General features: G+C 38.5%; 1 protein-coding gene across 4 annotated transcripts; it reads right to left on the bottom strand.

Annotated features, from left to right (window-relative positions):
• Positions 1–432: 432 nt before the first annotated feature.
• LOC125216454 (LEAF RUST 10 DISEASE-RESISTANCE LOCUS RECEPTOR-LIKE PROTEIN KINASE-like 1.4) lies at positions 433–11,247 on the bottom strand. Of its 4 annotated transcripts, XM_089063916.1 has the most exons (5): positions 10,335–11,247; positions 6,163–6,855; positions 2,155–2,196; positions 1,719–2,066; positions 433–1,645 (listed from the first exon to the last, which is right to left on the bottom strand). In XM_089063916.1, exons 1-5 carry the CDS (start codon positions 11,200–11,202, stop codon positions 726–728), a joined length of 2,871 nt encoding a protein of 956 aa, XP_088920042.1. In that variant the 5' UTR covers positions 11,203–11,247; the 3' UTR covers positions 433–725. The 4 variants fall into 4 exon arrangements, with proteins under 4 accessions (XP_088920042.1, XP_088920043.1, XP_088920045.1 ...); XM_089063917.1 differs by lacking the exon at positions 6,163–6,855 and having other exon boundaries at positions 10,335–11,237; XM_089063919.1 differs by lacking the exons at positions 6,163–6,855; positions 10,335–11,247 and adding an exon at positions 4,261–6,143.
• Positions 11,248–13,136: the final 1,889 nt, after the last annotated feature.

Genomic DNA, 13,136 nt, shown 5'->3' on the forward strand with positions numbered 1-13,136 from the left:
TGGACCTTTTTCATTATGGTCCGTTGCATAAAAATAATCACTTTTAGTTTTGGTAATTTCTTTTTCTCTAATACGATGAAACCTTATTCTCTACTGAAATGTTTAATACATAAATTTTTCGGTGATCAATATATTAACATGGCGGCTGAAATTATTTATTTACGTGGGTAAAACGAAGCTCACTAGCAGGCTCGTGAATGGGCATCACGGCTGTTTCTCATTGGTTAACTAGGCGGCGTGGAGGGACAGCCCCCACTGTCGTCTTGTCCGAGGAACAAATGGAGGACGGGATGCTTGGAAATTGCAACACATCCCGATCCCGTCTCATTCCCCGGAACTGTGACGGAACATCCGTGTTGCAGATGCTGTCAGTTACTATCCATGATTTGATATAAAAAATACACACTGAGTAGGTGAGTTACACAAGAAATATTAACAGTAAAAACTGGAGTAATAAAATTGAGTACATATACCTGTCTAATAGACAAACTAATTAATCCGATTACATTTATTTCATAATTAGTCTAGCCTAATCCTAAACTTATAAAGTAGTAAATGATGCCAAAAATATCTGTAAATATTCACACAGCTCCATTCACTATATACATTCCTCTAATCCTTGTTATCAAAATCATGTGGCTCTACATAGACAGGCAGACATAAACATGAAAGGAAACAAGTACATGTATATAATGTAAGAACACAAAACATTAGGGTGAGTGAACTCACGCACTAGAATTGGGCGTTGAGCCGCTAGCCGCAACGGAGTCCGGCGATGGCGGCGCAACGCTGCTCTTGAGCGGCCCAGTCTCATCATCCACCAAAATATCAACAATTTCAACCTTGTGAGCATTGAAGTCTTCATTCTTGATGCTTTTCAAAGCTTCCACAACTTCTTCCATGGATGGTCTCATATCCTTCACCTGCTGCAGGCATCGGAAAGCTAACTCCGCCACTAATGTAGCCATCCGTCTCACGGTAGTGTTCGTCTCAAAGCCAATACTCGAATCAACCAGCTCGTGCAATGTATGGTTTTGGATCTTGTTGACAGCCATATTAGCCAAGTTGATGTCGTGGCGGTGCCTGTTGGTGTCCACGGCCTGCAGGGACGATATGAGCTCAATCAAGACCACTCCAAAGCTGTACACGTCACTCTTTTCTGTTAGCTGGTAGCACTGATAGTACTCCGGATCAACATAGCCCGGAGTCCCCTGTGGAGCAGTCGAGACATGAGTAGCATCGAGTGGGAACAATCTAGACAGCCCAAAATCAGCCACTTTGACATGGAAATCGTTGTCTAGTAGTATGTTGTTGGTTTTGACATCACGATGTATGATTTCAGATTTATGGAGATAAGCAAGCGCCTCAGCAGTTTCAATGGCGATATTCAGCCGAACAGGCCAAGATAGCAAGCCAGATGCAGCGCGTTTTCCATGGAGGTGATCAGCAACTGTTCCATTCGGTATGTACTCATAAACAAGCAACAGCTCTCGACTTCGCTTGGATGTGCACCCAAACAGAGCCACTAGGTTTGGATGTCTCACTTGAGTTAGGATCTCAACCTCATTCATGAACTGCTCCACGCGCTTGAAATTGTTCTCGTACAACCGTTTCACCGCAACAACACGACCATCAGCGAGCACCCCTGTATCGGATAAAGTATGTGAGCAGAGAGCTCTTAAATTCGATCAAGAATTAGCAAAAAACCGTGTCCTTACCATAATATACAGTCCCAAAGCCACCTTCACCGAGTTCTTTAGATGGATCGAAGTTATTGGTAGCTTCTTCAAGTTCCGGGTAAGTGAATACCTGCACCCCAAAGTATGTGCTGTCCCTACCAAAATCAGATTTTGAAGACGGATACGAAGGGATGCTTTTAACGAATTTAGTTGAAGGAGGCGTAGTAGACGGGTCCTTGCTCGAAGGAGGCGTCAAGGCGTCCTTGCTTGCGGTTTGAGTAGATCCAGTAGCTTGGAGCTGAAGGCGCTGTTTTCTCTTCTGTCTATAGTAGAAAATCAGCCATCCCAAGCCAACACCAGCAAGAACTGCACCTCCTATGAAAAGGCCTGGATGAGGACAGAAAGATGAAAACTTTAGATTATCAACCTAATTTGTTTGCAGTAAATAGTTTGTCAAGTTAGCTAATCTACATACCAATATTCCTCCCCATATCTGATGAGTTATCACCATTCCCTCCTGTAGCCATGAAACTACAAAGTGTTAGTTGCAAGATGAGATTGGAAGCAGGTGGCATATCATAGTAATAAAGTTTTCAAACATACATCCCATCCACTTCCCACAAGAAAAGGAATATAATTGCTGCATATGCAAAGAAAGCGACAATAAATATAGAAAAACTAAAGCCAACTAACGATTCCTAATTATTATAACTAAATCATTGACCTCTTTGCTGTTGATAGACTGACAGCGTAGAAATTCATTCAAAAATTTAAAATAGAAGCACGTTCAAATGCCTAAAGATGCTAACCAAGAACAGAGACCTAGATAAGGAATTAATTCATAATCGAACCAGTAAATGAATTCAAACGAGAAATTTCCATCCAAAGCAAACTCATAAACATCAAAATTCAAAAAACTATGGCTAACAGAAATCCCCAATACCTTGAGGACTCAGAGTAGACACAGGAGGTAGTGGAAAAGCAAGAGGACAAGGCCTATCGCCACAAGCACAAACGAGTTGACTCAATGCTGAATCATACCCACATTGCCCACCCAATTTGTAGCACTCAGAGCACGATCTCTCTTCAGGAACACTATAATTCACACTAAAACCCTGCTTCAGAGCCTCCCCGAGGCTCAGCTGTGAATTCGCCAGCTGATCGCCGACCTCACTCAAAATTAGCGAGCTGATGGTCGCATTGCAATGTATGAATTTCAAAATCGGATCGCGCGGCACAGGCCCGACCACGTAAAACGCGTCGCTGAAATTGAAACTGCTAGAGCTGCAATTGAAGAGATTGTGCGGCAGTCTGGTCATGGAGGTGGCCGTGGAGTTGCAGCCGTAGAACAGAGTGAGATCCTGATTCTGCGAAGCGTCGGAGGAGAGAAGAGTTGATTTGAGGGTGGAGTTGCGAAATCGGGAAGGGCAGGTGGTGTGGTAGAGATCGGCGCGGGAGAGGACGAGGCGCTTCTGCGCCTGATCGAGGAGAAGGACGCGGTAATTGAGCTTGTTGTGAGTTAACACGGTGACGTTGTTGCTCCGGCAGGTTAGGGCGAGGTCGGGGAGGCCGCAGTGGGAGGGGCGGGCGCCGCCGACGAAGGGGTAGGAGATGTTTTGGATAGCGCCGCAGGAGAAGGTGCGGTCGCAGTTGGAGAAGGTGGTGATGGTTTGGGAATACGCCGCGGCGAGGAGGGCGGTGGCGAGGAGAGAGAAGAGGGTGAGCGGCATCGGTGGCGGAAGGGAAGGAGGGAGGGAGGGAAGAGGTGAGTTGGCATTTTTAGGTTGATTTTTGAACGGTATTTTTCACTCTGGCGTGGTTAATTCAAAAGATGAAATTTATTAAATTTCTAATTTAGTTCAGTTTTTGAATAACTAAATTTCATTTGTTCATATAATCAGATCAACTTAACCATAAATACATTTCGAATTGCTTAAATAGTACTCCAAATAGATTTGGAAGAAATTCATAAAATCAATAAATATTCAATGCCAATATAGACAGATAGTTGATCGCGCGAAAATAATGATGGAGAGAAATAACTAATAAAAGAGAGAAGATTAAGTGGAGGATTAGGTTGAACTTTGGAATCGATAACGGGTAAAGGGGGTGATGCATGTTTCCTTTTCGACTAAATTATATATTGACTCTATGCGGAAAATATGTAGTACTAGTACAATATATTCAATACCAATTTTATTAGTTGTTGTTAAGTGGGGACAACGCATAAGATTATAAAATAATTACGTGACTGGCCAAACCCACCATTGAATTTTATAGCCTACAAACATTGACAATATCATTATACCCATTTTCAAAAGTATACTATAAATTCTATGTCGAAAACAGGCATCCAACAACTTGACCACTATTGAATTTATGATATCGATTTCTAGTCCTATAATCTTTAACTATAATATCAAATAATGCACATATTAGTAGTCAATTTGAGAACAGTATGAAGATGAAGTCAAACGATGGCGAAGTTGAGATCATGAGATGAGATGTAAAATAACAAAAACTTAAGCTTAGAACCAGTGATGCGGTTGGGAGATGAATGAAGCAGAGAAAGAATTGTTACCGTCTGGACAAGTTAATGGAAATGAAGCATTATTAGCACAGTAGCAAAGAAACGATCCTGATGAAGCATTGGAGCCGCAAGCTCCACCGGATCCCAAGCACCTCTGGCAGTTCTGGTTATTCAGTGCCCACTGGATCGAGAATCCACCTTGAAGTGATGTCTGTAATAGACTGGTTGATAAATCGGGGTTCAGATTTGATTCCAAGCTCGAGGCTGCAGATTGAGTTACCCGAGCAGTAACTCGAAGGCCATCGCATGAGATGGCACTAATCTGCTCTGTTCTAACGAAGTACAAAGCCGCGCTGCCACCGCAGTTGAACTGATTGGACAGTCGGGTTGGTGGAGGAACATTGCAACCATAGAGCAGAGTGATGGTCTGATCATTAGAGGGCTGATCAAAACTGAAAAGGTTGGTATCTATGCTTGTGTTAGGGAGTTGCTGACCCTGCTGCGGACAAAGGTCGCTCCATAAGTCATTTCTCGCCACCCTGAGAGTGCGCGTCTGGTCGTTGATTTCAAGGACGCGGTAGAGTAGTGATGAGGTGTTTAAGAGGGGAACATTGTCTCTGCAGCTCATCACATATCCCTCAGCGCCGCACCAAACTGGCCGGTCTCCGCCGTAGAATGGATAGGGTATATCCCCTAGATCTCCACATCGGAATGGCTGGCTGCAGGTTTCTAACTGAGTCTGCTGCGATACGACGCAGCTTGGGATTCCGAATAGCACGAGGAGGATTAGAGGGACAAATCCTCCATTCATTTTTGAAGATGGCCGTATGGGGAAGAATGAGTTTGTTTAACTAATCAACTTGTTTTAAACGTTACATTATGTATGGCCGTATGGGATTGACTAAGTTTGCCATAAATGGAAGCTTCCTGCGTGGGCGGCGGACTTTAGTTTAAAACTAAAGGCGTTTTATTTATGGGTATACATCAGTATTAAATACAGTAACATAATATCTAAGTGGTGGAGTTAGTCAAGATTTGCCAACCTATATCATTTGTCAAATCTTCAAACTCATGACTAGGTGCTAGTGTATTTTATGTGTGAAACAATCACATTAAAAGTTTAAAATACTTCACGCTTTCAGACGTAGATGCAAAATCAGGACTAACACTTGAACTACTAACTTTATCTACAAGACGTGCTAAAGGGGCACCTACTATATGAGAAACAAAACACCCCAATAGGCCAATAGCCAGAAGTTATAATTGGCCTCGCACTATGAAGTCTCAAGGTAAACTGATATTGTGAAAAGCAAACCAACCAATTCACAGAGTTTCATCCTAAAATCGAACTGACCCAAATTTAAAGTCCAGATATACTCATGAGTCAGTCATTTTTCAGTTTCGGTCCAAATATAATCTTGGGATAGTTGAATTTAGCAACGATCCTCTCTAATACTACCATGATAGAAATCCAGAGTTTCATCTTAAAACTAATTCGAGATAGGAGGAGTATACTATGAGACTTACATAGTGGTTTCAGTTCTCTTTTAGCACTTATGTGAGATATTGTTATTTATTAGGTTGTACTCCAGTATGTTTCAATTGTCAACACGAACTTCAATCGTGTCACAACATCCCAAGATCTAAATTGAAGGACAAGGTATCAGGCTAAGGACTGGTTTCGAGGGCTTATAAATAATCGGGTTGACCCGGACCATTGGGATCAAGTCAACAAGCTTAACTGACTCAACCTCATGGATCTTGGATTTTTTCTGCTGACACGGCAGAACTAAATGGTAACTTCACTTCCATGGTGTATCAGTATTTTGTGTTCATGCTAATGAACAAATTATCAGCAATAAGGAAGAAAGTTTGGTGGAATGCTTGGACATGTGAGGATGAGCTGAAATCAAGATTATAAGGTGAGGAAGTAGAAACCATTCAAGCTCATACCTCGTAGCATTGTACATGTATCTGAAACGTAAGGCGCGTCAGGGCAAAAGCAGCTCGTCTGATTAGTTCCAACGTCGTACCCACACCGGCCCTTCGACTCCGTGCAATCACTGCAAGCCTTCCCGTCAACCTTCCACCTCACCTCAAAGCCCTGCTGCACAACTTGACTCAAAGTTCTCGTCGTGTTCTCCGTTCCACCGCCTCCCTCTACGCCCAAAAGCACCGGAACAATCACGCTAGCATTGCATTTCCCCGGCCCCTGAGTCCCGGGAAACACGTATACGCCACTGTACCTGGAGCCCCCACAGGGGGTGAGGCTCAAGCCTGGGAAGTTGGACGCAGGGCATCCGTACAGGAACGTGAAGTTCGCGTAGGAACCCGCGTAGTCGAAGAGGGAGTAGTCGAGAGTGGTGTTGACCATCTCTTGGGGGCAGGGCCCTTCCATCAGATCCTCTCGAACGATCCTCATGGTCTCCGTGGATTGGTCGATCCTCAGCACCCGATATGTCGTGCTCATTATGTCGATGGTCGTGGCGTTGCTTCGGCCATCGCAGGTGAGGGCTAGATTTGGGTGGCCGCAGTAGATGGGATCGGTTTGTCGACGGAAAGGGTATCCGATACCGGTGATCGTGTCGCCACAGCTGAATGTGTTGCCGCAGGTCTTGTAAAACTCTGCTGAGGAGCTGGATGCGTCTAGTGATTGAAGGAGGATCAAGAATTTTATGGTGAACACAACATGAAGGGAGTGCCACGAAAATGTTTGGGAATTCATGAAAAGAGTCATGGTTTTTGGGAGGTGATTAAAAATAAGTCCAAAGAAAACAACTGAATTTAATGGCTAAAACAGAGCACATATTTCTTTGGAAGTTGAAGTAGGTACTTACTTCAAAGACTACTGTGAAATGCTTAGGGTTGAGAAGGCAATATTCTGGTGCTAAATTATTGGAAATGAAAAAGGAAAAGAACTTGTTAACCAATAATTGATTATGTAAGACAATTTTCCACTTCTGATTAAGTAGGTGGTTTGTTGAGCGATTTTTACCTAAGCTAAGTATAGATCACTACTATATATTTAGTTTTTCAGATAATATATTTATTTTTACAAGTAGTAAAGATTTGTTCCTTGCATACTTAATTTCTCTAGTGAAATATGAGCTAAATTAGAAATATTGAACCATCGGTTAGATGATCCAATCATTCAATTATCATTGTACACGTGGTTGATGTACCGTAGATAAGATTTTCAAATAATAAATGATCTAAATTGGAATTGAAGAGCCTCAATGTTGGTTGGTAGTTAACTGAGTAGAGTTTGGTTACCTAGCTAGAGATACGAGTCAAATAGTTGATCATGAATGACTGATTGCTACTATGAAAAAGTAGACTTCCATTATCGAATAGGTTTAAAAGGGTGTAATGGACTTTTCAGACAATGACAATTGAACGTATAAGTCGAATAGCTTAGTTAATTATTTTCAATATCATCGGCATTTTGTATCGTGCATTATTCTAAAAACCAACTCAAATCGGTCCTTTCGATTGATTTCGTTTTAAATTGGTGCATTGTTTGGTCCAATTTAAATTTAAAAATTATACTTCTAAGTCGTTCTGGAAAACCAAACACCTCATTTAGAATTGGTCAGTAATATTTTATAATTATTTCCTTCTCTTTATCACGTTTCTCTTTCTTACAAGAGATTTCAGAATTTGGGATTAAATTAGATGACATTTCAATTTTTGAGATTAAATTCACACATTTCTCACGGATGTCTCTCACTCACTCTCCCTTTTATGACTCTGTCATCGCCTACCTTTTTTTCCAGCTTTTGGGACGTCGGCAGTCATGCCTCTGACCCCACTTTCTCCCCTTCTCTTACCCTCATGACCACCACACTTCTTATTTCTCTAGCTCAACCATAATGCCACCATACATGTAGTGTCAGCGCACGTTGTCGTCATGTTCACATTCTTGAAAGCCACTGGGTCTACTGATCACATCTCTCAATTTTCCCCTTGAAAGCAAGGGAATCGAACCCTTCTTTACAAACATCTTTCTCTCAAATGTTTTCATAGACCCGACTAGCTTGGCGACCATTCAACATCTTGTCATCTTTGTCTGCTCTCATTCATTTCAGATTTTTAGTGTTTCAGTTGGATTAATAATTCAGACCTAGAATTTTCTAATTTCGACCAGCGAGAGCATCGGCATTTGACGACTCCTTTGGAAATTTATGGCACAACCCACCATGGCATTTCCCCTCTATTCCCAGGAGAAAATTGGCAGCGGCGGTAGACACACCCTGCGCCGACGACCATCAAATGGTGGATAACCTTTCTTGACAGTGGGCGATCCAAAATCTGGCAAGGTGGCGATGGATTTGAAATCTAGGTTTTTGAAATTAGAGTTTCTCATAATTTCAATTATATATTTACTTGATTATGTCTGGTCTGACCAATTTGGTCGTGAATTATGGATTCATTAGTTCGATGATCCTACTTTTAGTAATATTTGCATCCATTACCAATATCGTTGTATCGATACTAAATAAGTGAAATGTGAGGTTCATTATAAAAAATAGTGAAGTGGGGTAATTAACAAAGGACAAACCAAAATAAAAGATTGGAACATATAACTGAGGCAGAGGGAGTAATCCAGAAATTTATGGCACACTTTATGTTCCATGTTAATAGAGTCATTTTTCTATTTTGAAAAGTTCCAACATAATTGAGTCATTTCTATTTTTGGCAAAAAGTAATCATTCCTCTTACTTCATTCACCATCCACTTAATACACTATTCTTAAACTCCGTGCCAAAAAGGAGTAAAAATCCCATAGTCCTTCCACACCATGTTGACATAATGATTTCGTGTGTCTCGCCACTAACTCTTTGACAATTAGAATAAAAAGGGTCCACATGCCACATCACTTCAACATAAATTAGGAACTTAAGGTAAATTTGGATACATCCATTTAATTATTTTATGGAAAGTTTAATAATATTTAATATAGAAATTACACTTATATGAAAAATGAGTTGACGATAATATACTAGTACAATTTATATATATATATTCATCTCATAATATAATAGTACTAATATACAAGACATCTCTTTTATAAAATAATAATAATTTTAGATTATATTAATATTTCATTTTTTTAATTTTTATATTCTTTGTGTTAAAAATTATTGATTTTTTGACATGCTAATAAATCTAATGAAAATTATAATAGTACTAATATACTACAAGACATCTCTTTTATAAAATAATAATATTTTTAAATTATATTTATATTTGATTTTTATTTTTTTGTGTTAAAAATTCTTATTTTTACATGCTAATAAATATAACGAAAATTATAATATATAACTTGCATTCATAATTTTTATTAATGTGAATATTTTCTTATATATATAAATACAAAAACAATTAAAAAAGATCTTATCCATAATAATATGATTTTTTTTCTTATATATATAAATACTAAAACAATTACTTTTATGTGTATATTATTATTCTATCATGATATCAATATGCATATGCATATATAAATTGTACTAGTATATTAATATCAATTAATAGTTTATATGATATAATTTCTATATTTAATTTATTACACCTTCTATAAAATGAATGGATGTCTCCAATTTAGATATAAGATTGCCAAATTTATGTCCAAGTGATGTGGCATGTGGACCTTTTTCATTTCCAATTGTCAAAGAGTTATTGGTGAGACACATCAAATTATCATGCCACTATGGTGTGGAAGGAGTATGAAATTTTTACTCGCCAAAAAGAAATGTCTTAGTACTCCCTTCGTCTCACAAAAGATGTCACACTTGTGGGACGGCACGGGATTTTAGGAGGTTTTATTGTGTGTTAAGTGGAGAGAGAATATAATTTTTATATTCATGTGAAAAAAGAACTTTTTTTTAAAATGGAAATGTGATAATATTTTTTACGGGACAAACTAAAAAGAAAGTGAGACATTTATTATGGTACGGAGGGATTATTAATTTGGGGCGGATGGAGTAAATAATAAGCGGAGAGAGAGGGTGACGCAAGTATTGTTGGTCTACAGTTGTATCAATGATAGTTGCACTCATATGATTAGCAGTTCGTTAAACATGATTAGCAGCATAATTGAGATTAACATAATGCGTGCGTACCTGATACAGACGGCTCTACCGTCAGTACCGCCCTAGGTCCCTGCGGTCCAGCATCAGCAACAGCCGGTGCTCGAGGACCACCACCACCACCACCACCGCAGGTTCCAGACTCCGCCGCCGAACGGTTCGAGCAAAAACACACAAACTCGGTCCCCGTCACATCATACCCGCACCTCCCACCCGACCTCTCGCAACCACCGCAACCACCACTCACCGAAAATCTCACCTCGAATCCCTCGCCGATCAGCGCCATCACGTCCTTAAAATTAAACAGCGACGAATAGCTCACCGGAACCACCACGCTGGCGTGGCACATCCCCGCCAGCTGCGTCCCGAACTCCACGTACCCCCGCGTCTCCTTCGTCCCCTTCACGGCGCACTCGAACGGGTACGGCACCGGGAAATCCACGGGCGGGCAGCCGTACAGGAGCGTCAGATTCACGTAGGTCGAGGCGTAGGCGAAGAGCCGCGGGTCGAAGGTGGAGTTGGCCAGCTGCGGCGGGCACTGGCTCCGCAGCAGGTCGTCTCTCGCGATTTTGAGGATCTTTTCGCCCTGATTTATGCCCAGGACGCGGTAATTCACGCTGTTGATCTGGATCGTGGCGGCGGCGGCGCGGCGGTCGCAGTCGAGTTTGAGGGGGGCGTGGCCGCACTCCGCCGCGCGATCGCCGCCCCAGAATGGGAAGCCGATTCCGGTGAGGTTGCCGCAGCTGAAGGAAGCTCCGCATCTGTTGTATGAATTGTTTGGAATGCTTGAAATTGGGGGGATTGAGATTGAGATTGATAATGATAAGAGAAGCCACATTAGTGAAGAGAACAAGAGTTGGCCCTCCATTTTAGTAGCAATGGACTTGCACTCATTTTTCATACACTCCAAAATTTCTACTTGTACATACTATAAGAACACTCAATTCAACTTCCATATTTATTAGTAGGGACATTACTCCACACCAGTTTATCAATATATATATTTGATTACTCTCTCGTTCAAGATTAATTGGCATGATTTGGCACAACTTGAATTTTAAAAAAAATATAGTGAAAAGTGGATGAAAAAAACCAGTGAAATATACATCCTACTTTTACACACAGAATATTAGTTTTATAACATGAGTAGTGGAATATGTGATCTATAACCAAATATAGTAAAATGTACATATGTCAATTAACAATGGAAGGACATAAAAAAGAAAAGTTGGGGTCAGTTAATCGTGGACCAAATAGTATACTTTTGTAGCTAAGCATAAGGGTATATATGTAATTTAAGAATTCATTTTGAATTAATTAATATTCATGAACTGATTTTAAATACACTATATAAAAAATACCTAAAGAGGCATAGTATTTTTTAAAGATATTTAACATCTTGTAGCATTAAAAGTTTTTCGGTTATGAGTTGGGAGACACAAGAGGGAAAGAGTCCACTTGTTGAATTATTAAGGTTGTTCATTAATGGATCATTAATTACGCAAAGAATGGCAGTTGACAAGTATGATTAGAGCATACAGCTACTAACTAATTAAGTACTACTGTACTGTTCTAGCTACTAAATCTCCGCTTTCCTTTCCACCTATCATTTATTAGTATGAATTTATGGCACTTTGCAGTTTGTAAAACAAACTTCTTATTGTTATTACCGAAATTTTGATGAAATGGACGATTTTCGATGGTGGATAAAGCTATGTGTCCATAATGTGGCTGGCCATAAATGGCATTTTAGTAAATATAGGTATTTTTGGATATTAATAGTTTAATTGTCTCATTAAATGCATAATTCAGTTGACAATATTACCCTTACTCCTCAATTGTTGTTTTTTTTTTAATTCATTAATAATTCCATTATTTTTTTGAGTAATTTTGTACTCAACATTTTGACTACTTTATTTTTATTTTTTATTACATTATATAATCTTAATAATAGTAGTTTTTATTAATTTTATTTATTACGAGTAAAATACTCCATAATATATTAATCAATAAGATAATGATGAAGTTATCTATAATATGTTTATTTTTTTACTTTTTCAAATGAATTTAAGGTTAATTGAAATTACCAGTTCAATATAATATTAATTAAAACATCTAGTTTAACTAAGTATGAATCCAATATTTTATCAGCTTAATTTAAATCTTCACATAGAAAATTGAATTGACAATCGATTGATTTAATAAGAGATCAATCAAAAATATAATTAAGTGAAAGAAAGATAGAATTGGTAAAAGTTATAGAACTCATTACTTTTATAAGTTGCTTAAAAATCAAACTTTATTTTATCCTTTTTTTCCAATAACTAAAAAATGAATAAAAACAAAACAATATTTAATTTTATAGTATAATATATTTTTTGACTAGCAAGTATACTGTGACCGTGTGACATAATACTATAGTGTAGTATACACTAATCAGTATATATACACCACCATATCATGAAATATTACAAAAAGTCAATAATAATATTTATATATAAATTATATTATAATATTATATACATATATAATAAATTAAATGATAATATCAAAATATGACATTATATTTTTAAGTGAAATACTCTTTTTTGAAAATATTAAAATAATATTTTTATTAATACCACTATTTTAAAACTTACTTGAATATTATGATTATATGTATTTTAAATAAAAAATTAGTTAAAACTAAAATTTTAGTTATTAATTAAAAGAATTTATCCAATTCTGAGAAGATTAAATAATTGTTGCTGCGTAAATTTTCATTATTAATGCATGTGTTTAATTACGACAGATTATGTTATTAGAATTAAATCGTACTAGTATAGTTAAAATTGA

The sequence above is a fragment of the Salvia hispanica genome, chromosome 2 (assembly GCF_029641045.1).
Source record: "Salvia hispanica isolate PSC_SH4W2 chromosome 2, Shi_PSC_v1, whole genome shotgun sequence".
NCBI lineage: Eukaryota > Viridiplantae > Streptophyta > Magnoliopsida > Lamiales > Lamiaceae > Salvia > Salvia hispanica.